This window comes from Toxorhynchites rutilus, chromosome 3 (assembly GCF_029784135.1).
Source record: "Toxorhynchites rutilus septentrionalis strain SRP chromosome 3, ASM2978413v1, whole genome shotgun sequence".
NCBI lineage: Eukaryota > Metazoa > Arthropoda > Insecta > Diptera > Culicidae > Toxorhynchites > Toxorhynchites rutilus.
In genome coordinates this window covers 325,350,285-325,377,478 of record NC_073746.1, presented here as the reverse complement: position 1 = coordinate 325,377,478, position 27,194 = coordinate 325,350,285, and the positions used below count along the sequence as shown (strand labels likewise).

The 27,194-nt window shown below is 40.3% G+C and overlaps 4 protein-coding genes across 4 annotated transcripts; 2 read left to right on the top strand and 2 right to left on the bottom strand.

Moving 5' to 3' along the window:
* Nucleotides 1-4,025: 4,025 nt before the first annotated feature.
* Nucleotides 4,026-6,378, bottom strand: LOC129777822 (uncharacterized). Its single transcript, XM_055784341.1, has 2 exons — nucleotides 5,411-6,378; nucleotides 4,026-5,354 (listed from the first exon to the last, which is right to left on the bottom strand). Exons 1-2 carry the CDS (start codon nucleotides 6,086-6,088, stop codon nucleotides 4,272-4,274), a joined length of 1,761 nt encoding a protein of 586 aa, XP_055640316.1. The 5' UTR covers nucleotides 6,089-6,378; the 3' UTR covers nucleotides 4,026-4,271.
* A 2,043-nt stretch (nucleotides 6,379-8,421) lies between these two features.
* On the bottom strand, nucleotides 8,422-13,017 carry LOC129774543 (uncharacterized). The gene has a single exon (XM_055778303.1). It carries the CDS (start codon nucleotides 13,015-13,017, stop codon nucleotides 8,422-8,424), a length of 4,596 nt encoding a protein of 1,531 aa, XP_055634278.1.
* A 9,207-nt stretch (nucleotides 13,018-22,224) lies between these two features.
* On the top strand, nucleotides 22,225-25,140 carry LOC129779924 (uncharacterized). Its single transcript, XM_055787702.1, has 4 exons — nucleotides 22,225-22,487; nucleotides 22,558-23,448; nucleotides 23,678-24,725; nucleotides 24,839-25,140. Exons 3-4 carry the CDS (start codon nucleotides 23,720-23,722, stop codon nucleotides 24,973-24,975), a joined length of 1,143 nt encoding a protein of 380 aa, XP_055643677.1. The 5' UTR covers nucleotides 22,225-22,487; nucleotides 22,558-23,448; nucleotides 23,678-23,719; the 3' UTR covers nucleotides 24,976-25,140.
* A 123-nt stretch (nucleotides 25,141-25,263) lies between these two features.
* Nucleotides 25,264-26,732, top strand: LOC129779926 (uncharacterized). The gene is made up of 2 exons (XM_055787703.1): nucleotides 25,264-25,873; nucleotides 25,938-26,732. The coding sequence occupies exons 1-2, from the start codon at nucleotides 25,354-25,356 to the stop codon at nucleotides 26,453-26,455; spliced, it is 1,038 nt and encodes a 345-aa protein (XP_055643678.1). The 5' UTR covers nucleotides 25,264-25,353; the 3' UTR covers nucleotides 26,456-26,732.
* The last annotated feature ends 462 nt before the right edge of the window (nucleotides 26,733-27,194 follow it).

Here is a 27,194-nt window from a genome sequence, read left to right as displayed (position 1 = left end):
AAAAATTCATTTGGTAATTCACTACAACCTACTAGGCTCGTACTTGAACAACACCCACATAAAAAATCCGGCGTGGTCAGATACTAAAGGGTTTTGACAAAGTACGAAGGATGTATGCTGAGGAAACGTATGTGAATATGGATTCTCAAACCTGAAATTCTATAAGGCCACTGTCAGAGGAAATGTACCCAGCAAATTTAATTACGTTTTCGGTGATAAATTCGTTCTTGCTTTGGCAAAGGATTCGCAGCTGTGGGCAGGAAACCAAGGTTCTCGTCACAAACAATACAAGGGACTTAATATTAAACAGAAGGAGACGTTTCTGCAGACACTCTTCCCTGTACATTTTTGAGTCTCACAAAGGTCCGGTGAATTTTTTACCAAATTTGGCAAGCTGCCAGTACAGTCGTGAGGTGCTTCAGTAGTGCCATGATTATGATTCAGTAATGCCATGATTATGGGGTCGATTACGGGAGGAAGACCTCAATCCTCCCAATTGCCTTCAATTCCGCTCAAAAATATTATTGTAGAAATTGAAGAATGTTGAATGTTTGATATTGATCAACAGAAATATAGCACTTCGATTGAGTGATTCTTAGAGGCGAATGAACTGAAAAGTTTAAACCCTCTTAAAGCCAAAAAAGAAGAAGAATATTGAGGGTATCCGAGGAAAATAAGTAACTTCATCTTTTTGGTTTAATTTTTAAAAATATAAATGAATCATGCTTCATTTCAAAAAGGGGTTTATATTTTTTGAGTAGTCTTAAAAAGTTCGCTGGTGGAAATAAGAATCGTGCTTTGCACTCTCCATTCACTGCTAACACTTACACAAGTACGGAATGCCAACCACCAACACTTACTTGCACTGATACTATTTTGAAGAGCACTATAATTACGCTCATGGAAATTATTTTGACCGTAAAATGGACGAAGAGTGCGATGGCACACAAACTCCCATTACAATCAGATAGAACCGTTGTGTTTTTCGGAAGACTGCATGTGAATGATCAGATCCAGAGGCAACTGACACGGTCACAGTTCAGCAGTATTTGCGTCAATGAACTTTTATCTAAAGACTATGGGCCTGATCACGAATGTTACATTACGTGATCAGGCCCCACATATCTCAGCCGTTGCGTGTCAGGTTCCTGTGCATCGTGCTATAAGGCCGCATCCGTCAATTTTGGTTAAAGACGTACGAAAAGCTAGTCTATGTCTCAAAAACTCTATCTCCGTTGGACCAGACGAAAAACCTTCGCTCGTCATTGAGAAATGCATTGATGTTTTGTTCGCACCATTACCAACCATCTTCAACATCTGGAATCAGTGTTTGGAAATATTTGTATCACATCAGTCTTTTCAGCAGAATTTCCGACCACATTCGATCATTATAAAGGGTGTGTCACATCAAATTGCATCACGGAAAAAACGCTGTAGAAATTCGCCCAGTAGACCGATCCTTTTGAAAATTTTAGACAGTAAAACAAAAAAAACTATTAAACAACTTTTGGCATTTTCTTTTTATTCATACTTCGAGCCCAAACCCGTATGCTCGCACCTTCCTCTTTACCCCGTCCATAAGGTTCTGTACAACGTCAGGTTGTAGTTTTTTTTTAACAGAAATTCATATTCTCTTGAAGTCCGCCTCCGATTTGACAACTTTTGGGTTCTTCCGGAGGGCCTGCTTCATAATCGCCCAATATTTCTCTATTGGGCGAAGCTCCGGCGCGTTGGGCGGGTTCATTTCTTTTGGCACGACGGTGACCCCGTTGGCTTCGTACCACTCCAACACGTCCTTTGAATAGTGGCACGAAGCGAGATCCGGCCAAAAGATGGTCGGGCCCTCGTGCTGCTTCAATAGTGGTAGTAAGCGCTTCTGTAGGCCCTCCTTAAGGTAAACCTGCCCGTTTACCGTGCCGGTCATCACGAAGGGGGCGCTCCGCTTTCCGCAAGAGCAGATCGCTTGCCACACCATGTACTTTCTGGCAAACTTGGATAGTTTCTGCTTGCGATTCTCCTCCGGAACGCTGAATTTGTCTTCTGCGGAGAAGAACAACAGGCCCGGCAGCTGACGAAAGTCCGCTTTGACGTAGGTTTCGTCGTCCATTAACAGGCAATGCGGCTTCGTCAGCATTTCGGTGTACAGCTTCCGGGCTCGCGTCTTCCCCACCATGTTTTGCCTTTCGTCGCGGTTAGGAGCCTTCTGAACCTTGTATGTACGCAAGCCCTCCCGCTGCTTGTTCCGCTGGACGAATGAACTTGACAAATTCAGCTTATTGGCGATATCCCGGACCGAACTTCTCGGATCACGTCTAAACTGTTTAACTACGCCCTTGTGATCTTTTTCACTGACGGAGCATCCATTTTTGCCGTTCTTCACCTTCCGGTCGATGGTTAGGTTCTCGAAGTAGTTTTAGTACTCTGCTGACCGTGGATTGGACGATTTCCAGCATCTTACCGATGTCCCGATGTGACAACTCCGGATTCTCGAAATGAGTGCGCAGGATTAATTCACGACGCTCTTTTTCGTTCGACGACATTTTTCCAAATTTACGAAAAATTGACAGTGAAGCATGGCCAACGTGATCTATACACTCTTAACTGATTATAAGCGAAGGCTGAAGATATAATTCCTAAAAATTAAATTTCTACAGCGTTTTTTCCGTGATGCAATTTGATGTGACACACCCTTTATCATTGCATTCGGGATACCGAAAATGAACCAACGTCGAACCTCACAATCACAGCAAGCCCCGCACAGTTGATTCATCCAGTTTTGTTCATTCTCTTTTTCGTTCTGTCCTGCGTTCACGGAATGTGAGCAGAAGAAAATATCCTTAGTTTTGTCATTCATTGATATTAATATACCAGTTCATCCACTATCAGCATCGTTTTCGGACACTGACAAAACGGAGAAATTCGTTGAGGAAGATAACGAAGTACAGAATGTTCATTATAGTGACAAGAAATTAAATTGTTCAAGCCTTCAAGGTTTCCATCTCAGTTAAAATGCTTTCATTTTACATGGCGAATTTGTCAATTCCAATTCCACTTGTCAGAAATGCTTCAAAAGACTCCGATTCCGATGTAAAAAAATAACGTCTTGACTCAAATTTCAAACATTTAATTTTTGACTCAAATTCCGAACACACGAACATAAAATGGTGGTGTCCAAGACACGACCGCAATGGGAATATTTCGAGCTTCGTTTTGCAAACGGATTAAACTGTGTTATAGGATTAGCGGATGAAATTGCCAACATCCAGCTTTGGCTGACAAAGTTTGCATTCGCTACTCGGATCGATTCTGCAGAATGCCTCCTCGTCGTCCAAGCCTATGCAATCCTTAGCTGTGAGTGTGCATGCAGATCTTGCTCTTTTGTTGGCATTTCCGCTTTGCGTTGCCCTTTCGGGTTAACTTCAAAAATAACTGAATAAGCAAGGCACTGACTCAATGAGAAAATCACACACATATCGTTATATTGAAAATGAACAGTCACAACATTCCTGAAAATTCAATGGCAATGAAAAAAATGTGAATGAATTCTCATGACTCGATCTTTAAGAAAAGCTCAGATAGCACAAAATGAATATGAATGAACACAGTTGTAAATTTGTTTGCCGTCGAATAAATGACAGCAGCATCGACAAGCAAAATAAACGCGTTACACTGACAAAAATATATTTTCAATATTACTTAACAAGCTCAATATTTCCAAGCCCTGTTTGGAATTATCCCCGAGTTCTAGAAGTTTTCTTTCGTTTTTCCAATATTTAAAAACGGTGATAAGCAGCCGCTATCGCGTCATCGCTGCTTTATGTGCAGTCTCAAAACTATTTGAACTGTTGGTGCTGAATTGCCTAAAGTACAATTGTTCCAGCTCCATTGCCTCTGAACAACTTGGGTTTACGCCGAAAAGGGAGGAGAAAACGACAGGTGGAATAGCAATCGTTAGAGGATTTCTTTGCTAAATAGATCTATGAACCGTATGCTAACACTAAGCTTATATTTCTGAACATGCAAAAGCGTGCAAAATAATATAATATATAAAAATGCGGTGAAAAAAAAATTAAGTAACATAAACCGGGATATATCTTGCATTAATGAACTCAAGAATATGCTAATGAAATTTGAATTTTCAATTTTATATGCGAATAACTGAAGAATAAATATCAATAAATTATGTGATGACTTTCCACTGGTGTGGTGCAACTCGCATTTGGTTTCAGTCTGTTTGGTAAAGATAAATTGAAAAAAATGGTAAATTAATGTTACTCTTTTTCTTCCGCTGCCTTCTTGAAGACATTCTTCATCATCTGCTTCTTCATATCTTTGGTCGATCTACGCAAACTGCTGCGTAGCGTGGATCCGACCTTTTCTACTGAACTGCCAGCGATCGGCTTGTACTGTTTGTTCGAGGGCTGTTTGAAAACCACTCGCGGAGCTTCCACTATGATGGATGTCTCTAACACTGCTTCTCGCTCCTGCTCTTCCTTCTGTTTGGTGGAAATAATTTTATGATTTTTCCGACGCAAACTGTGACGAATCGTGGATATGAAACCATGGGATTCTTCCGTTTTCGGTCTCTCGTCGTCCAAATCGGTCGTTATTTGTTCCTGGCTCTTCGCATGAATCAACTTGCGAATGCTCCGCCGGATAACATCTTTAACTTTGTATGATTTCCCAGCAATGTTGTCAATCTCGGGAACCTCAGGTTCCTTGAAACCATCGGTGGGTTTTGGATCTTCCTTTTTACGATACGCACGTTGGAATGGAGCAGGGTTAGCAAACAAATCAACGTCTTGCTCTTCGTCCTCGAAATCATCGACTTCTTCGAACTGAACATCTGGATTCGTGACGTTGATTCGGATCTCCTCTTTCGATACGGTGGTCGTTTCTTTCACCACAGTGAAAGTTATTTGAGTAGTGGGAGAAGCTTCTTCAATCACCTCTGCTTCCACTAGTGAATCAGTCTTTAGTTTCGGCTCTCCAGACTTTGCCTCTTCCTCGTTATCAGAATCTTCAAGCTGTTTTAGCTTCATCGATAAATTGCTTATATGTTTATTGTCGATCAAACTACGACGAACCTTACGTTTTCCGGTTGAGCCTGCTCCAACGGTTTTTTGTTTGCGAACCTTCGCCTCGTTTATGCTGTTTTCCAGCTCCAGTTGATAGCAGTCAAGTTCCTCGCCGATATCCAGTGGTTCTTCGCTGATAACCGAAAGCGATTGTCGTCGGGTGGTAGTTGCATCACGCTTCGGCGTAATCAAATTGCTGCCCTGGCTCGGATCGGGACTGAAGACCAAATTTTTGGCAAGCATCTGGCATGGTGTGAGAGCATTCGGAGGAAGGTCCTGTGAAAGAACAATATTTATTTATCTCATTTCAAATCACTTCCTCAAGTACGCACCTGAAAATTAATCCTGCGGTTTATAGACGGTGTAAACGGAACGGCCAACGCGAAGGTAGGGATTTCTAATCCTGGATTTTCGATTCCCTTAAGCCCTTCGCTTGTGCTTTTCTCCTCTACCGCCCCACCATCTTCGGCTTTCGCTGCCACCGGCCGGACAATCTCAAACGGATTAGCCACATTATCTTTACTTTTTATATTCAATGCTCCATTGATGAAGCACGATTCGTTCTCTCTTTTTGCTGTCTCCTCGTTTCGGACCACCTCGAACGGGTTCACGGACGGCTTATCGACCGAATTCAAATTAAGCCCCGGATTAACGAAGCAACTTTCTTCAAAATCCGCATCTTTCTTTTTCTTTTTCGCCGGAGGTTTTCTCACCACCTCAAAGGGATTATCACCGGCCGCACTGGCCAAGTCAGCGATCGATTTAACCTCCATGAAGGAATCCGAGAAAATGTTATAATTTTCCTTGTTGCTACTGTTGTACCGGAAGCTGGCATTCTCGAAAGCACTTCCATCGACTTGTTTGTTGTGGATTGGTGTAGATGATGGGATACAGAAAGTTTGGTCCGAAAATGGGTAGAATGGGTTAGTTTCGGCATTGCGCCTACGCTTTTTGCCCGGAGTTTCCACCACCGGCAGCTCGAACTGATTGCCATCCACCACAGGAGCCATAGCGTCCGAAAATGTGTGACCCGCACTGTATCAGAAATAAACGGTCGAATAGTGAACACCTGCTGCCTTCGGTGGACAACTTGGAACTGTTTTTCAGTATCAACGAAGCACGGATTAAACTTTAGACAATCACACCGCAATACGCAGCAATTTAATCACTTTCCAAGGGTAGTTCAAATTTCTCTTAATAATAGAACTTTTCTAAGCACTAGAATTGAATAATAAACTCCTTCACAGCGAATGTTCTACTTCGTACTGCCGTTGCATTATTTCTGCGATGCAACCGCTTTTTGTTTTTGTGCGCCACTTCGGTTGGTAGCGATGAGCTCAACTGTCAAGCGTTCTGTAGCGCCTCCATGGTTTCAGTATGCGAACTAGAAATTGCACCCGAAGAAAATATAATTTCATTAGCTTGAAGCAAGGAGCTGTAATTGACAGATGGTTCGTTTTCGACAGTATGATGATAAGGCATGGATGATGCGAGGGAATGAAAAATGACAGCGGCTTTTTTGTTTATAAACAAAGTAGATCAAATCTTTTTGCTACATAGCGGTCCCCACCAACATATACCTACGCTGGGCTGGTTTCAATCGAACTAGCTGTTGTGTCTCACAACCCGAACGATCAGGCGAGTCTTCAGCTAAAGCAATACGGCACAAGCCCACCGGTTATTAAGAGCCACCTCTTTTATATACCCACTAGCAAAGCTCCCACAATCGCTGAGTTTCCAATCCCAGCAGCAACGGCAACAACCCTCACGTCCCGTAGAACAGCAATGCAGACATTAACTTGCAGCAGTCACCGAAACACTACAATGATGCCAACAGCGTAAACAAAACCAACATTTATGCGCAGCAAACACATAGCGGCATGCACTCCTCATTGCATGCCATTTGTTATCCTCTTTCTCGGAAAACTGTAGCCGTTCGTTTGGCCGCTGTCAATTCGAACTCAAGTAATGGCTGAACAGCAGTTCTGACATAACTTTCCACCTTATTATACCGCCTTGGCTTGAAGCATGTCACAAATTATTTTTACGTCTTTTTTTAAAGAATGATTCCGAGATTCGATGGAAGAAATATTTTTTGACGTCTTTCAGGAAGGGTGCCAAATCAAATATCAGGTCACGTTTTTATGAAATAAAGTTAACGTTAATAACTATTTTCACTGTGAACGAATTCTCATCATTTGTATACCAATCGAATCGGAAATTCTCTAAGATTTGTTTGATATGCTATACATTACAATTCCCTAATCTTTAAACGGTTTAAACTCATGAAAACTGGAAGAACGTCCTTTTTCCCAAACATTTGTTCTGCCCCTATCCTACCCGTATTTCGAATGCTTATAACTCGAACATTTCTTAATAGATCGGAAAGATGTTTGCATCAATTGATGGGAAATATTTCTACGCGTCTATCACAATTAATAATATGATATTTTTCATGAGATGAACAATTGAATGACTGTAAAATGTCAAGCGTTATCGAAACATCCTAACTGCCAAGTTTTGATTGGCCCGATTTACGGTTTCCCCAATAAAGACTTCAAAATCGATGTATGTGTGGAAATCCGCTTTGCAAATATACGTGTAAGCCGGGGGTATTTTTGTTCCCACCGAGCGGTATTTCCCTAACACGGACTTCAAAATTAATGTGTCTGGAGGAATCCGCTTGCAAATAATGCAAGTCGAGGGTATTTTTTGGTGTTGAGTACTTTTGTACTCGCTTGTCGTTGTGCAGACCAGAATATGCTTCCCTAAAACGTACTTTCAAACTGAGAAGCCTGGGAAAATCGTCATTTCAGGTACTAGAAGTGAATAAACTTTCGCGGTTCGAGAACTTCGTAAACATGAGATGTGCAATAAATTCAGAGCGAAATGTAAAATACAATGATCGCTTGACAATTTTTCCGTTCACATATTTTGATATCCAGAATTTTGGAATATAGATACACACTGTATGTTGGACGTGCCAACTAGAGGAAAGTTTTCCGAAAGATTGAACCACCACAGGGATTTTTGATTGGTTAAAATTTCCTTTAATAAAGTAAATATGTAAATTACAATCCAAGATGTTTCATTTCAATTAGGCTTACGTTTAGTGCTTCCTCTAATTATTTAAATTTTACTTCTAGCAAATATCTTTTTATACTAATTCCACGACTCAATTCAATTGATCACACACTTTTGTTTTAAGCAATAGGATGATTGTTTCCATTCGATCGCCAGCTCCAATTGTTCCATCTACCAATGTGTTGTGGATGATAGGTGCGCACCGTCCGAGGGACGTAACACTCCCCCCTGGTACGCTGATCACGTCTCATGATCTAGCTTACTCCGCCTCGCGCCGTACGTCCAACAACGCTAGCTTCACAGTAGGTCGCTCGTAGATTCCACTGCTCGTTTGTACTACCGCTTTGCGAGTTTGTCCTCCGCTGGGTACCGCACCAATGACTCGCCCTTTAGGCCAGCAGTTCCTGGGGTGCTCATGGTCCACGATGACTACTATGTCACCCACCTTGAGGGGTGTCACCTTTTTGTGCCACTTTGTTCGCCGTGTGATGTCGGGAAGATAGTCTCTAACCCACCGCTTCCAAAATAAGTTAGCCAACCATTGAGAAGTTGGCCAGCCACGTCGTAATGTCGCCGTGTCCGTCTCAATCATCGTCAACGGTTTGGATCCATCGGATGAACCCAATAAAAAGTGGTTGGGTGTTAATGCAGGCGCTGCCTCGTCCTCAATGGGCACATGAGTTAGAGGGCGCGAATTAAGTACACCTTCTATTACCGTCAATGCGTTCCTCAGCTCTTCATCAGTCGGTCGCTTCCGGCTTAGAACTTCTGATAGATTTCGTTTGATCGATCCTATGAGGCGTTCCCAACTGCCACCCATATGGGGTGACGCCGGTGGGTTAAAGTGCCAAGCTGTAGACGAGGTTACGAATTCTCGTGCTAGCTGATGTTGATCAAATTTCTGATATAGCTCCTGTAGCATACGTTTAGCACCCACAAAGTTAGTACCACAGTCGCTGTAGAAGCTTACAGGTGTACCTCTCCGAGCGATAAAGTTTTGAAGGGCCATTATGCAGGAACTTGTTGTCAGCGAGTTAGCCACTTCAACATGGACGGCTCTCGTTGTGAGACATGTTAGTATAACACCCCACCGCTTTTCGGCTCTTCGTCCTACAAGCACCTCAATTGGGCCAAAATAATCGACTCCCACGTGTGCAAACGGCCTGGTGTACGCAGAGAGCCTAGCCGCAGGGAGATCTGCCATTTCCGGCGGTTGAGGAAGGACGTCCCGATTTTTGCACCATTGACAGTTTCTGCGGATATTAGCAAGTGACTGTCTTAAGCGGAAAATACTATACTTTTGACGCACTTCATTCACCACGATTTCATGATTGCGATGCATGTATTTCTCATGATGATATACTAGAAGTAGTGATGTAACTGGATGATCTGGTGGTAAAATCACTGGATTTTTTGCATCACTATGCAGATACGAACATACAGTGGTTCTGCCTCTCATTCGCAAGACGCCGAGTTTGTCTATAAACGGACTCAATTTGTACAGAGAACTCGTCTTCTGAACCGCCGCATTTGAAGTCTCCAACAGTGCGATTTCCTTTTGATATACATCTCGTTGCGCTTGCCGATAATGATATTCTTCAGCCTTTCGTAGTTCATCACTCAATAAAGGACCCGTGATCGGCACACCTTCACGAATACGACATTGAAGATTTGAGCAGAACCGATGGACATATCCGGTCACTGCTAGCATCCGTCGCCAACTAGAAAACTTACTGACGTCTATTACTGGTTCGGAAGCCTTACAATGGAAAAATACACGATGCCTCATTTCTTCCTCCGTGGAAATAGGTTCCTGTGCATAGATGGGCCATGTGCCTTCGTCCTGTATCAGAAACTCGGGACCTTTATACCACCTGCTATTTGACGATAAATTGGGTCGGCTGCGCCATCGTGTTCCGTCATCGGCTACATTTAATTGAGTCGGAACCCATCTCCACTCGCGTTGCTCTGTTGTCTCTAAGATTGCGCTTATTCTTGATCCGACGAAAGAACTATATCGTTTGCCGTCAGCCCGTAACCAACATAATACATTCCGTGAGTCAGTCCAGAACGTTCGCTTCAAGAGCTCAAAGGTTAAATTTTTCATAACGGTTGCCGCTAATTTTGTTCCGAGAACTGCGGCCTGAAGTTCCAATCGTGGAATAGAAGTATATTTAAGGGGGGCTACCCGAGTTTTGGCAGCCACCAGGACGCATTCTACTATCCTTCCTTTCATAAATCGTAGGAATACAGCTGCCGACATAGCACTTTCACTCGAGTCAACAAAAACATGCAAATCAGCAACAGCGTCGGTGGGCGTTATTTGATGGTAACATCTAGGAATTCGAAGTTGTTCTAGCTTAGGAAGCAGGCATAGCCATTCACGCCATTTCTCGAATAGGCTCTCGGAGACAGTCTCATCCCACTGCACATTTGCGCGCCACACCTCCTGCAGCAAAATTTTCAGCATTATCAAAAAGTAATCAATGAGGCCAAGTGGATCATAAATTGTCATTAATGTCCTAAGAATCTCTCTTTTCGTGGGACAACGTCTTCCTTCGAGTAGTGCTTTGTCGAATCTTGTCCAACAGATTTTATATTTAAAAACATCATCGCGTGTATCCCACCACATGCCCAGGATTTTCTGGCTCGAAAGTTCAGCTGTAATATTTAAGTCCTTCTCCACAGATTTTTCTCCGTTCATTATCGATAGCACCAACGGTGAGTTCGACACAAAGTTGCGGATTTCGAATCCGCCCTGCATATGAATTAATAGTACCGCTTCAGCCAGCTCAACTGCTTTCTGCTCTGTCTCTACGCTCATGACCAAATCGTCTACGTAATGCTTTTGCTTGATGATATTCACTGCCTCTGGATATTCTTCCTTAAATCTATCCGCGTTTATGTTCTTTACAAATTGGGCTGTTGCTGGAGAACAGCACGCCCCAAACGTCATGACTTGCATAACGTAAGTATTCGGCTCATTCTGCTCGGCGTGATCCCGCCACAGGAATCGTTGACACTGCTGGTCCACAGGTATGATTCCTACCTGATGGAACATCTCGCGAATGTCGGCACAGAGACCAATCTGGTGTTCTCGAAATTGATACAGAATACCCACCAGCGAAGCCAACTGGTCCGGTCCGGTAAGAAGTGCCGAGTTTAGAGACGTTCCATACACTTGGGCTGCAGCATCCCATACTATCCTTATTTTTCCTGGTTTGTTCACGTTGTATACTGGAAAAATGGGTAAGTACCACACGCGTTCATGCTTCTCCGCGAGCTCAACCTGAGATAATTTTCGTATGTAGTTCTTTGATTCGTACTCTTTGATTTTTTCTTTCATTATGTTTGCCAATTCTTCATCCTTTTCCATGCGCTTCTCCAAGCACCTCCAACGCCGAACAGCAATTTCTTTGTTATCTGGAAGACGAACTTTATCAGAACGCCACAGCAGTCCCGTTTCATAGCGAAGTCCATTGAAGCGTGTGCGGGATTCAAGCAGAAGCATTGCCCGTTCATCATTCTTTGACAATTGTGGCTGATTTTGATTGACCACCAAACTGTCGATGGAAAAATAATTCTTAACCATCTGATTTAGATTTATCGCGTTCTGTTCACTGCAGGTACATATATGATACGTATGGCTGATAGTATTCACGGAATTCTCATTCGCCCTGCCTCCGTATACAGTCCAACCGAGGTTAGTCTTTACTGCGATCGGCTCACCAACTTTTCCCTCTCGACTCTTTCGCACTAGCATAAGGTTAGCGTGGCGTAAGCCAATTAGTATGCGTGGACGAACATTTGAGTACGAGTCAATCGGAAGTCCGTATAGATAACCGTACTTTGATCTTAGATGTTGTATATCTAAAGTTTGAAAAGGTAACTGCAGTTGCTTTACCGTTCTGGCGTCATGGAGCGAAGACCGTTTACCTCCACGTCCGCATATCTCGACATTTACGCTCCTAGAGTCAGACTCATTACGGTGTGTTCCGCCCGTCCATTTGAGACAGAGAGGGCGAATATCTCCAGATAGCTTGAGCTCATCGGCTAGCTCCTCATCGATGAGGGTCAGCTCTGATCCGTCGTCTAAAAATGCATAACACTGCACTTGAACTCCTTCACCAAACAACGTCACTGGTAAGTATCGAAACGATCCCGGAACAAGACCAGATTGATGAGTACAAATATTGCGTTCCTCTTTCTGATTTGTGGTCTCATGCCTACTGCCAACACTTGATCCTGCTGGAGGAGTGAAATCTTTATGGAGTAATACATGGTGTTTAAACGTGCAGCCGTTTTTTCCACAAATTCCAGAGTAACAGCCTCCCTTATGCTGACGTAGGCACTTCCGACAGAAATTAAAGCCACGAACGGTCGCCCATCTCGCCTCGTAAGACAACTCCTGGAAACGTTTACACTTTCCAAGATTTTTGCAATCGCCCTTACAGGCTGGGCATGGTTTACCTTCGCCACTTGCGAGGTTTACCGAAGAACTACTAATTGTTGTCTGCGCTGTGTCTCGCTCATGAGATTTAAACTCCGCGTGAGTATTCACGTATTTTTCTCTTCGAGCTCCACGGAACTCCGGTTGCTTATTTCCTCGACTCTGAGATTCGAAAACCACGCTAACGTCTTCCGCTAAACTATATATCCACCGACCAAAGGTTGAGAGTTTCACTGTCGACAACTTCCTTATATACCGTGCCCAGTCCAGTCTTATTTGCGGAGGAAGCTTGATGACAAACTCCTTGAGCAGGGTAGTATCGCACATATAGAGACTTTCATCATAAACTTCTATTGTGGCACAAAGGTTTTGTACCTCCAGAGCGAAGTCGACCAGTTTGTCCATTGCATCTGGTCTTATGTCTGGCATCGATATGATTTTCTCCTTCAGACGTTCGATTATCAATTCCGGCCTACCGAATCTCAATGGGCAATGCGTTGATCGCCTTCCCCACCGTTTCAGGTCGCAGTAAGAAGCTTCGAACAGCATTATAAGCATCTCCTCTTAAACAATTCCTCAAACGAATCATATTCTCCGCTTCTGTGTAACCGCAAATTTCCGTGGTATCTTCGTAAGTGGACAGGAACATGGGCCATTCTTCCGGGTTACCGCTAAACTTGGGCAGCTCGCGAGGGACAACCTGACGGGCTGCTAATTCATCCTTCGTTAGTCGCTTTTGATTGCGGAGAGAGTGATGCTGCTCTGTTACGGACAGTTTACTATTTCCGCTCATCGACGTGGTAACATGTTTCTCTAACGGTCTCTCATGTTCACAATATGCCGAATCACCATGGTCATCTGCTTGAACCTCATCTTCGCTGTTCTCACATTCCGTTTCACTGACAGCTTCCTCTTCTTGGGGGTTCTTATTCTTGGAACAGTTCAATAATATACTTTTTCTCAGATTTTCAGTTTCCACTTCTTTTGTCGGATCGACTAAGGTGGCCTTCTGGATCGTGACACACTTTTCATCATTACGGGTTTCGTCACGTTTTAACCAGTCTTGAACCTTATGACGAACACTCTGATGATCAACAACAGATCCACCGCAACATTCTAAGTCGGCAATCTCCTTCATCACCTTAAATTTCTTCTGCACCAATTCTCGCTTACGCTGCATCTCTTCTTGCATCAATGTCTCTTCAGCCTCAATTTGTTTCAATTCGACATCCAAACGCGCTTTAGTTGACCGGAACGACGCTTCTGACAGAACGGAACCTGCTTTGCCCACTGGATTCATTGCGGCTGGTTTTGTATGGCTTCCACCAGCTTCCATCGGATTATCGTCGCGTTTCGCCTTCGTATCATCCACATGTCCTTTTCGATTGATTGTAGTGGTTAGTTTTCTCTTACCCTTCGCATTTATAGCCCGCACTGCCTTCTTGTGTAGCATCGTGAAAGATCTCTTCTGTACGTTGGACTTCCTTTTGGATTTCGATCCACCGTTGGTTGCCTTCGCATTAACGCATTTCAAGCAAACCCAACTACGATCCTTGATGTCCTGGGAAACGTCCACACACGAAAAATGGTGCCACACGTCGCAGTCGTCACATTGGACCATCCGTTCATCATCTGGCTTGTTACAGAGTCCGCAATTACTCTGACCCACCGGTGTAGATTCGTGCACCGGAATTATAGGATTCTGCATCTTGGGGGTTGAGCTAGCGACGACATCGCTTTGAGGTGGTGTATTTGCTTTTTTCTCTGACCGAGTACCGAGAGATTTCAGTTGTTTGTCTGATGGTTGTTTTGATCCACTCGCAGAATGAACTCCAGGATCCGACATCTCTTCTGGTAAACGAAATTTTAAATTGTTGGACGTGCCAACTAGAGGAAAGTTTTCCGAAAGATTGAACCACCACAGGGATTTTTGATTGGTTAAAATTTCCTTTAATAAAGTAAATATGTAAATTACAATCCAAGATGTTTCATTTCAATTAGGCTTACGTTTAGTGCTTCCTCTAATTATTTAAATTTTACTTCTAGCAAATATCTTTTTATACTAATTCCACGACTCAATTCAATAGATCACACACTTTTGTTTTAAGCAATAGGATGATTGTTTCCATTCGATCGCCAGCTCCAATTGTTCCATCTACCAATGTGTTGTGGATGATAGGTGCGCACCGTCCGAGGGACGTAACACTGTATTTATTTAGATACAACGTATATTTCATGGAAGTATGCTTTCAAATCCCCGTAGGAAAGCTTTACTGTTGCATGTTGTGAAGTTCGATTCTCAAGCGGAATATGGGAGCATAAGTGTTTATAGTTTGTGATCGATATCTGAGTTGGAGTGGAAAAAAATCTGGTGCGGGTTGGCAGCGCTGTTCAATCGTAAATGTAATATATTAATATATTTCAAATGAAAATTTTAACAATAAAAAAAAACTAAAAAGTTATTTCAAAAAATTCGGTGCATTCTAAAATAATATTCAAAGTGATAAACAAGTGGATTGCATAATATAATTGCATAGTTCTACGTCGAAAATGCGGTCGTATCCTAGATACAACCCCTTACATTTTTTTTTGACGCAGAATTAACCCTTAAATGCATGATGATGTATATGAACATTAGTGTTTTATTCATAATATCATAACATATTATCTAAAGGTAATTCAAACTCAGTATTTTTTACTTTTAATAGGTGCTAAAAAGGAAAAATCATGCATTTTAGGGTTAAGTTTGTCGAGAACATATTGACGAATTAACGCAAAGCTGCATCAGTTCATGTGATATCTAAATTAGAGGTCAAAGCCACAAAAGTGATGATGTTTGTATTTCTACGCGCTTAAAGGCGAGATTCGGTCGTGATAACTTTGATTAATTTTATTTGAGTTCATTTGAACCATTAAATGTCATCAGTAAATGGTTATAAAGTAAGATTTTTGTATTTTTACAATGGTTCGAACACGCGATTGGACCAAAGTCATAGATAATCTTCAAAAATTTTGAGTTTGATAATGCATATTGACGAATTTACGTTAGATTTACAACCAGATGATGCAGCGAGTGAAATGATGATGTTTTGATTTTCTGATATGAAATTCGTTAATTTTTTCAGAAAATCCGAATTTTTTTTCAAATTTCCCGCATTCCAGTATTCTTTCCACGCCGAAAAGGTTAGAAAATCATCATTATACCATGTGGTATATATATTTTGAAGAATGACTTGGCATAAGTGTTATAACTTTAATTTTTGACGTAGGACTTCGTCTTACATTAAAGGTGCCAAATCAGAAAACAGGTCACGTTTTTATGAGATAGAGTTAACGTTAATAACTATTTTTGCAGCCAACTTAATATGATAACGGATTTCAATGGTTTGCATACCAATCGAATCGGAAATGTTCTAAGATTTGTTTTATATCCTATACATTAAAATTTCATAGTCTGTATATGGTTTGAATTGATGAAAATTGGGAGCATTTCCATTTCCCCATACATTTGTTCTGTCCATTTGTGTGCTTTCCGACCAGAGCTATCAATAGCGGGCAACTTATACAGCCGCTAGAATGGAAACAGCGCTTCTAGTCATTAGTGTTTGGTTCTGTGTGTGTTGCTTGTTTTCGTTGCGCGAAACTTAGAATTTGTTCATTTCCTGTACATGTGAATAGCATACCTTCGATACTTTTAGTTGCCATTCGTGTTTGCTCTCATGCGCATCGGCTCTGTTCTGAGGCAACTAGCTTAGCTTTGTTGGCGGTTTTGACCGAGAGTCGAGAAACGATTTTTCATAAACGGTCATTTTCGCGATATTTCATTTTTATCGCTGCAACTGTGTGCATCTATTAGACGGGTGTTTGATGCTTGTTGAATGGCGATGCACGGAAGATGCCTCTCGTTAAATACTCAGTGCAATGCGTGCATTGATATAAAGAAACAAATTTCGACATATGACCAATTAGTGTGTTGTTCTCGCAAAGGCAAGAAAGAATCGTTGCTTTTCGGAATGATTCTACAGAACCACGCAAGCCATTAAACACTTCCGGGTCCCCGGAGCTTTTTACTAAAGAGTTATTTATGAAATTTCGACGCATCCGGGAATAATATCCAAAAAATCTCGGATACAACCCCTCGATTTTTTTAAACAAGGTAAACGATGAGTAGCATGTGTTGCGCTAAAAATACTGCAAATCCTAGACAATCAGTTATATCAGCCAACTTAATATGATATCGATTTCATCATCATTATCCATAGTACTCATAAACTGTATGCATTATCAAACTTAAAATTTTCGAACATTATCTATGACTACGACTTCAAATCGCGTGTTGAAACCATCGTAAATATACAAAACTCTAACTTTCTTACCATATACTGACTACATTTAATGGTTGAAGTGAATATAAATGAAATAAAATGAATAATCACGACCGAATCTTGTTTTTAAGTGCGTATAATATACAAACATCACTTTTGCGGTTCTGAGCTCTAATACAGGTGTCGTATGACCTGATTTAGCTTCGCGTAAATTCGTCAATAGGTTATGAGTACTAACTTCTGGACATTTTTCAGAAGCTAATGCTGTGGATAATGGCGATGAAATCAATATCACATTAACCCTTTCCCGTACAACATCGAGTCTCACTCGTGAGTACTTGTATAAACATAGGGCGCTAGAACGCTCAGCAGGCTAGTGAAATCACTTGATATGTGACGTATTGAATAATACGGGAAGGGGTTAAGTTGGTTGATATCATTGATTATGCGAGGGATTTAATTTGGCCGATACGGGAAGGATCTGCATTATTTGAAACGCAACCCATCGTTTGCCTAGTAATAAAATATATACCAAGCCATTTTTCATATGTTATGAATTGAATAAGGGGCTGTCCACATACCACGTGAACAACTTTAGGGGGGGTAGGGGTTACGAAAATGTCCACGCTTGTCCACGGTGAGGGGGGAGTAAAACATTCAAGTTAGTAGTCAAAATTGAATGAGATCCGTTTTGTATTTACACGATTTTTTTAACTTCACGCCCGCACTGTGTACTCAGTATTCATCAATAAAAATACTGAACTGCCTGAGAGTGCTGCTCGGTCAAACATCCATATTTTTTCATATGACTGAACCTCTTTCCTGAAATGTATATTCTGAAGGTAACGCTAATGAACTAGGATCCAATTTATTCCAATCGGTAATAGAAGGACATTGAACCCGCCAGGATAAAGACACCCAATAACACAAAGAATGTTGGATTTTTTGTAGTATAGTGGAACCTCGATTATTCACGAGCGGATGATCCGCGGTGCGGTTTATCCGCGGAAGTGAGTTTCATAGTAATTCTATGGACTTTCCCGGAATTGATCAGTGAGTGATAGGCTTTTGCTATTTTGTTTTAGTTATGGCTTTTACATTAATTGACCCCTGGTGTGTACGACTTTACAGATGGATAGTTTAATGATGCCTGTATTCATAAAACTTAGTTATCATGCCGAAATATTTTTTTTGTGTTCGAATCTCATTTTTAGTCATTTATTACGTTATCCGCGATTTTCTTAATTTTCTTAATTACGTTCTTGCCTTGCCGCACTATGCCGCGGATAATCGGGATTCTACTGTAATAAAAATCACGACTTAAGTGCGGGTTGAATTGAGGTTTTGCTTTTGATGACAAAATTGTTTGGTTTTTTTCGAGAACTGCCAAGATTTCTGAACATTGAAACAAACAACAAATTCTTCCATGAGTGTACGGGCCGTATTTCTGGAGATCTATTTCTTGCAATGATGTTGTTCTTCATTGATGTCTGCTAGTTTTTGTAATACGCTTCTTTTGAGTTGTCTGGAAAGTTCATGCTGCTACTGTTGATTGATTAAAAGAAAAGATTAATCTTTCATGCACATGAATTAGTAGATTCGCTACAGATGTCGAAAATCACCGAAATCACAGAAACGAAACATCGAGAATGCAACATGCAAACATGCTACACTGCGTGGACTATATATTAACCCATATTACGGAACACGATAGGATTTGACATATCGCAATCCGAACGAAATAAACTTTTGCATTCTGCATTTCAAGGTTGCAACATTTGTACAATCCGATAGGATCTGACTCGATCAGATTAAGGGGGATAGAGACCGAATTTCGGACGTTCCTTCGAGCTCCGAAAAAGCAAAACAAAGAATGTTTTCACCATCCATTATATCACTATATGTTTATCTATCCTTCAACAATGAAACGAAAATTGAACGGAAAAAAATATATCCATAATTAGAAGCTGATCAAGTGAGAGGGTTCAAAAAAAAGTTATGCCATGGCGTACAAGATTCCAGCACTTCTGGTTCTCTGAAACAAACAAATCGAACAGATTCTGAATCAGTAAAGATGCTACTATCGCATGAACCTCGGACAAGTCAAAAACGTGTTTTTTGATAAAATGGCGGAAATTTGAAGAGAAAAAATGCTGTTCAAAACATTTTTTTTAAGTTTCTTAATTTTTTAAAATAAATTAAAATAGTAAAGTTACGAAATTATTATTTTTTATAGGTTCATGCGATAGAAAGATACATACAGATTGTATTCATATAAACATAGATCGGATAAGTAGAACTTGAGATATAGTGTAAGCCAGTTTGACAAAAACATGTTTCGAGAACAACGCGTTTGAGTTAATTGTTGTGGCCGTACTAGATAAGATATCGCATCACTAAAATGGCTATAACTTGGTAAATAATGAGATTTTCGAAAAGTCTCTCCTATGGTATACTCTTAAATGTCTGAATTAGAGAAATATGAAGAAAAAAAATGATCTTTTTCAAATTTCTAGTGCTAATTTCAAATCCTAACATTGCTAACATTGTGCTGACCCAGCAAACATTAAATCGTATAACTTTGCACATGATAAGTCACATATAATTTCGTATCAAATCACAATCGCATAAAATATCAATCAAAATATCGATCATATATATCTAAAATCGCATAAAATGCAAAAACACGATTTTCCATGTCATCGATGGATTGAGTGGTAACGTTGTCGTATCAAATCGCAAATCAGTCCAAAAAGCATCGCATATCGTTATATACGGCTTTATATGCGTACAAAATATGGCATATACGTATATCGCCTCCACTTTTGTGTGTATATGCTAGTTATCTGCATCATATATCATACAAATGTGTCTTGGTTGTATGTATATCGCCTCCAATTATAGCTTTTCATACGACTTAATGTTTGCTGGGGATTTCAAATCCGACCGGATTCCGGAATAAAGGTTTATTTTACAGAAAAACACTTGAAGGGACTTATTTCAATCTGCGATTCGTTTCATAAATGCGACAAAAATACATATTTGTAGCGAATTGTAAAGGGCAAACCATTTACAAGAATGTTGAGTTAAAAAAAATCTTAGCAAGTGAATGGAATCCCGAAGCAGGTTTTCGCTTGAAGAAAGTTATGGCTGGTTCTGGTAGGACTGAACGAAAATCTGTATCATGAGCTTCTACCAAGCAACTAGTTTCGATGGATTCCAACAAGTACTGCTAGCAGCTGAACGTATGAAAATCAACGATCCAGAACGCTTCTAGGGCACTTCTAAAACTCCACCCGCCTTACACACCAGATATTGCATCTTCAGATTATTAACTGCTAAGATTCTTGTAAGAACTTCAACTTACTTCATAGCATAAGTTCTGAGAAGATGGAATTCTCAAGTTGCATGAAGGATGCTGAAATATTCAGGAAAAAAACGGTGTATCTATGATCGAAAAGATGTATGTCTACAAAAATATGCTTTAGGTTTTTTTCCTTAGAATCGGCACAAATTTTTCAGGACAATATTTAGCATGATTTAACAATTAATGGTTGTAGGTCAACGGAATCATCGATCACGATGATATTGCAGATGTTTTGTTTTTACTAGGTTCATTATACACTGAGAGGAAAATTGAGTATATATGACCATTTTTTTGGTAAATATTACCAATTCGCTAGTCATTTTCTACCCTACTAATCATTGGTACATCCTACGAAAAAAAAAATGGTAGACACAAATGTCAAACAAAACTATGGTTTGTAAGTCCAGTGTTGGCTCAATTTTGGCTTCAGTAATGGCTGATTTGTTGGCCCTCCATTGGTTCAATATAATTGAGTAATATAATTTTTATTTCCAATATTTTTATTCTTATTAATATTCTTATTCTATTCTTATTTTTATAAAATATTCAAAAGCTTTTCGAGCAGGCTTTTAGCGAGCGAGTTGGGTATCACGGTACTTAAAAGTGTACTTTTTCGAACACTTGCGAAATTTTGCTGGATCGCAAATTGCATCAACTCGTTCTCATCTTCGAAGATTATTTGACGTCGGAAATCGGCACCACGTCGTACGTACTCGAACGGGACATCGAAACAGTAACCCGCGATAATGCTTCTCGTACGCTCCTCGCTTTCTTTGATGGAGCTCACGCTGGTCATGGGTGTATCTTATTCGAATAAGTTGCCAAATATGACAACAACGTTCAACAGCGTTATTTCTAAAAAATAGAATGAATTGCGTAACACAGTGCCAAATATTTTAAAAATAATTGAGCGTTTACCTGTTTTTACTGGAAATCCCAATGGAAGCTGCATAGCAGCACCTGCTCGTCGTTTTAATCTTGTGACAGCGGAACATCAAATCTACCGGAAAAAAACCCTTGTTATTGATAATATTCCGAACATCTTTCACATATCTAACTACGAAATTTATCTAAAATAGCCAAGGTTCATAGCGCTGTCGACCGGTTTCGAAACCGGCACCAAATCGTCTTCATTATTGCCACTATTGACCGCCTTCACCAATGGATCTTTACCTTTGTCTACTTCCTCCCTTTGGCGGATTGCTTGATTGCCGATCGAATGCTTCAACCGCGCTTCTAATGATTGCCTCCGCGCTGACAATACGATCAGAATTAAAGATGTTACTGCTTAATATGACGCTCCAAGTTCGAGTGGAAGCAGCATGTACCAGCAACGAAGCGCCTTGGAGCAAATTGACCACGCAAACTGACTCTCCCCATCATTCTCAGACGTGAATTTTCTGTTGTTGAGCTCCGTGAAGTTGTGATTTGTGGAGGAAATTGTGTAGCAAATAGGACACATATTGCTCCGATCCTTCGATGGAAGGATTATTGGGCTCCCAAGTACTGCTGTAGAATTAATGTTGTCGTGAAGCTGTGTTTGAAATTGTGGAACTTTCGCCGTAGCATATCGTTCATCTGCTAGTGGAGTTTTTGCGGCAGACAGTACATTATTGGAATAACACAGGACAATCTGCGCTGTTGCTGCTGCTTCTCATCTGAGTCGATGTTGTCCGAATCGGTGCTGGTAGTCTTTTTAGCGAGGGGCGCGCCCTCCTGATTCAATACCAAGCAGCGATTCGAAAATATAATTTCATTACACAAAAAAACATCTAAAATACCATGATTATTGACAAATATTCGTTCATTATATTTCAATTTTGAAACTACTAACAAAAATACGCAAAATAGTGTAATTACCATTCATAGTATTTAAATTATTGTCAATATTGACAAAATTATTTAAATTACCTTCATTACCAACAAAATGAACAGATAATTACACAAAATATTGCAAAATTTACACACTTATTTAGGGTTAATACGAAGGGTAAAAAATATTTACATTGAGTTGGAGTCTGTGAGCGTGTTTAATGTCAAAAACCATGTTAGGTGATTTTTTCGAGGTTATTTTTTTGTTTTGAAACGATTCTTGAAAAGTGGGTCGAAATCTTGTCAAAAACATTTACTATCGTTGTTTGTTGTTGAAATAATTGGTCCGAATCGGAAAGCCATTGAACATGGTAAGTTAATAATTGATATTATAATAAAATGATTGTTTCAATTTCCTAATACATAAATACAATAATTCAGGACTTATTCACGAAGGATGAGGACACCGTTCACCGGGAGGCGTTGTGGAAAACAATAGCGCATCATATTGAAGCTGTGCCGGTTGAACTAAGGAAAGCCTTGGAGGAAAGAAAATTCGATCGGCTCATAATTCTGGGAAATCTGGATGAGCATGCCATCGGAAGTCTCCCGTTGGATGTAGGTCCGAAGATTTTCCTTGGCTACATGGTAAAACGCATCCGAGAATTAACCATCCCGTTTTTGAATGCGGATTTAAACAGTCGCGTTGGTTCCCATCGTTCGGTGGATATAACACCGAACCAGAAAACCATGAAGAAGCGAAAGCATACGCCCACTACTTCTGCGGGAAGCTCGATGCTCGGCTCGATGGAAGGTGAAGCCGATTTTAACGCTAGCGTGTATCAGAACCGGATTGCAGTTCTCGTCGCAAATTTCTTGAACACAAAATCGGTGCCAGGTCAGGTGAAACCCGGAGATGTTCAAGTAATTGTGTCCAAAAATGAAGCAGAGCCTCCAGTAGCAAAAGTCGTTTGCGTCAGCTGTAAATTGCCGTGCAATGTTGCCTTGACCGAAGCACGACCTGGCGTGTTCCACCCAACACTATCTAATTTCTTCAAACACTACACCAAGTCACATCCAAAGTATACTCCTCCGGTCATGAACAAGGACATCCGGACAGCATTTACTCGAACCAAGAAGGAAAATGTAAGAAATCAGGAGCAGCAGACAACAGTAACTGAAAGCAGTGCATCTCACTAGGACCTCTTGGAGTCAGACGTTCCCGGCGAAGGCGTTTTGGAGGAGTATCTAGCCGAGGAAATCGAACCAGGAAACGAAGCAGTCACTATCGAGATTCTGGATGCTAGCAAAGCTGTCGTTGTTGACTCACAGGTTGGTTAGAGTTCCTTGAAACCCTAGAATGCTCAATGTTTTCCGTTTCACCCTTCTTTTTTATTAATAAATAGCTTGCTAAATGGTTGGTTTTAAGTTTTATTTATTCACATGACACTAATGTATATTCACAGTTCATTCCCAACATTTTGTCCGTGTTTGCGTTACGTGTTGCTGATTCAACGTTCTACTGATGCTAAAGAATTGTGTTATTTTTACTTCGTTTTAGTTAAAAGTCGCAAGTCGGTCTCGATCAGAAAATCGGAATTGGATGCTCGTTCGTGAAATCGATTCTAATCAGCCATTAATCACAAGCTATTATGAGTGCACTCAACGAATCGTTAATATAGCTGAACAACTCCAAACCGATTCGAGTTCGGGACGGTCGTCTAATTCTACACCATGTATCCTGGATATTGAAACGACTTCTAATACGGCTTCACCTAGTATGAAATCTAAACTCCTTCTGGAGCTCGTAAATCTCTTCAATGTCAGCGGGAAAAGGATCAAATTTGCAGATGAGTTTAAGACGTATTGCACCTACATGTATATTTTAGCAGGACCGAAGGCTTATAATACGCTTAAATCAACATTGCCGTTAATTTCGTTGAGAACTGCACAAAAACATCTACACAAAACTATTGATCGAGTTAAAGAAGGGAAATTGCGAGTTGAGCAGCTGAAGAAATTTTTGGAACTCACGGATTCTCCACCTGTTGTTTGGCTATCCGAGGATGCAACGAGGCTAGTTTCTAAATTACAAATCGATCCTGCTTCTGGAAATATAATTGGAACTCTTCTGCCGAAAGATGATGAGACAGGAATGCCTGTATTATTACAGAGAGACCTTGAAAGTGTTTCACAGATGAAAAAAGAATTGAACTCCTCCACACTGACCATCAACGCCGTAGTCACTATAGCTAGACCCTTAAAAAAAGGTGCCCCACCTTTCTGTTTGATGGTTGTGGGATGTGATAATAAGTTTACTGCAGCACCAGTAACCAAACGACGCATATTCGTAATAGAGAAACTAAATTCTGTTGGTATATTAGTTCCAGGAAGCTCTTCAGATGGCGATTCACGATATACATGTTCTCAAAAACAATTCTGTGGAATGTACAAAAATGTGCAACTAACGAATGTACCAGCAGACTGGATCCATTGGTTCAATACTCCATTTGAGAATGATTACGGTCACCACTGCATTCAAGACACTGTGCATATCATGGGCAAGATGCGAAACAATTTGTTCAACTCAGGAAGTGGTATAAGAATAGGTAAGAATATATTTAAAAATTATTAATTTATTGACATTAGTTGTCTTCATAACATTTCTACGAGCATTTCTATCAATACCATGTCGACAAATTTTTGTATAAACTTTTTTCAGGAAATTTCATCGCATCTAAAGCACACCTAAGGATCGTTGTTCAGAATATGCCACGCACAATACATAAATTGAATGTTGGAGACATTTTGTCGAATGACAAAATGAATTATTCTTCTATTACTAAACCCAAAAATTGAGGAATGGGTTCTAACAAATATTCCTGGAGGTAGTGGAACTGTGATGTATCTTAAAATAATGCGATATGTGAATGAAGCTTTCATAGACTCATCGCTCAGTCCTCTATGTCGTATTTATAGGATGGCGTTTGCTGTAATGGCTCTCCGTATCTGGAAGACTTGTTGTAGGAAAAACAGGAGCTGCTTTATGATAGCGGCAAATATCTACGCGTGCATTGAAATGAATTTCCATGAATTGATCAAACTCATCAATTTCTTCAGAGAAAAATCAATGGATGAATACTTTTAGCCAACATTATTCGGCAGTCAAGATTGTGAAGAATTTTTTCGCCATTTGAGATCATTGACTACTTTGTGTTCAACAATTGTTAATTTTCAATGCTGGACTTATTGCATAGAGTTCATAGAGTAGACTTTATGAACTATGCAGAAAATATACTGCAATGTTATGGAGTCAATTCGAAGAAGAGTTCCAAAACCTGCCAGACATTTCAACTTCCGGGCCTAGAGGAAATCGAACAAACTGTTCTGAATGCCCAAGTTGACGCTGAAAATGAAATGTTGCACCTGGGTCTTCAGGCTGTGCATCCTATCTCAGCCTCGATCTCAGCATTATTTCCTGAAATAAGGTCTGAAATTCCTTTTGAAACACCCATCACGAACGAAGAACGGAATGATGATGAAGTCAATACATATGCTGATGCAGATGTTGACTTGGATGATGAGCACAACTATTTGGATCTCGATTTGGATCATTTGGATATAACTGTGGCTTCAAACGGTGATTCCAGCATGCATGCCGAGATGTATGTACCTTTGGATGTTGAAGATGAATTGCGGCTTATGCTAGGAGAAAGCGCTAACAACATTGAAATTAAACATCTCATCAAGGAAAATGGTATGTATGGACATAATACAAGTTTGGGTATTTAGCATAAACTATAACACGCTTCGAATTTCAGTATCAATTAAATCATCACGACTGTACTTCAAAATGCAGAATTCAGATGGAAAAGAAGTTTTTGTGAAAAAGTCAACTGTCGTTTGGTTGTTTAACAATGTTAAGGATACCGTTAGTTCAGATCGCCTATACCGTTTTGTTAGGATTAATGATAGGAGAGTTGATCCTATTTTAGCCCAGTCTGGAGGAACGCATGATGAAATTCATATTGGAGATTGGTGTGAGTTTAAATATAGGGCACATGGAAGAACACGAGTCGTGTATGGTAATGTGGTAGGATTTGAATACATCATCGGTAGATCGAAGAACTACACGCTGCACTGCGCTCCAATAAAACCACCCAGTGGCATTGTGCCAACAGGAATTTTTGTGTATGCTAACTGGTTTGAACGATGTGGCAATGTAGCGAACAAAATTCAACTTACTAACATTGTAAATGATGGTCGGATTGATATAGATTTGTACAAAACACATATCCAATCTCCAACATTTATAAACAATGTTATGACACTAGCTTGAACGCAGTTGTTTGTATGATTTGAAGTTTGACTATTCTAAATATATAATAAATACGAAAGGTTCACGACTTGAGGTTAATAAAAAGAGATCGAAAGAAATAAAAAAAATAGTTGATAATCAAATATTAAAACTCGGATTTAATTGAATTTACACAAATTGAAAAAAATAACCCTGGGAATATAAACTTTATAGAATATTCGGTAATTGCTACACTAAGACTTGTGTAATAATTTCGGTAGTACATATTTAAAAATTGTTTATTCATTAATAAATTGTACCCAAGATTACTGCCGTTCTACCGATGGTTGTCCCATGTTCTACACAAACCTTGTGCACGCTGGGATAACCATGCATAGAATGGCAGATTAAAGTGTACTCAAATATTCTTTAGTCAACCATATCCAACCTACCATATTTTTAACAGTGCATTATTCTTATATTTCGTTGGTTTACCGAAAACGAATCTTGATAAACAAAATTATTTCAAGGTTTAACCTTCTAACGCCCATGGTGTGTGTAGAGCATCATTTCTTCAAGGTTCCCTCGGAGGTTCCAACTCTCACTAAATTGCGAAATATTGTAAAATTGTAATTTGAAGTACTAACTGTAAAACTATTGATTTACAACATTAAGTAAAAATGAGCGCTCACTCTTTAGTTTTAGTTTTACGGCTACGATGTTGTTATTGAAGCATTTTTCATACACAAGCTATTTTGCCATCCAAATCATCATAAAAAGT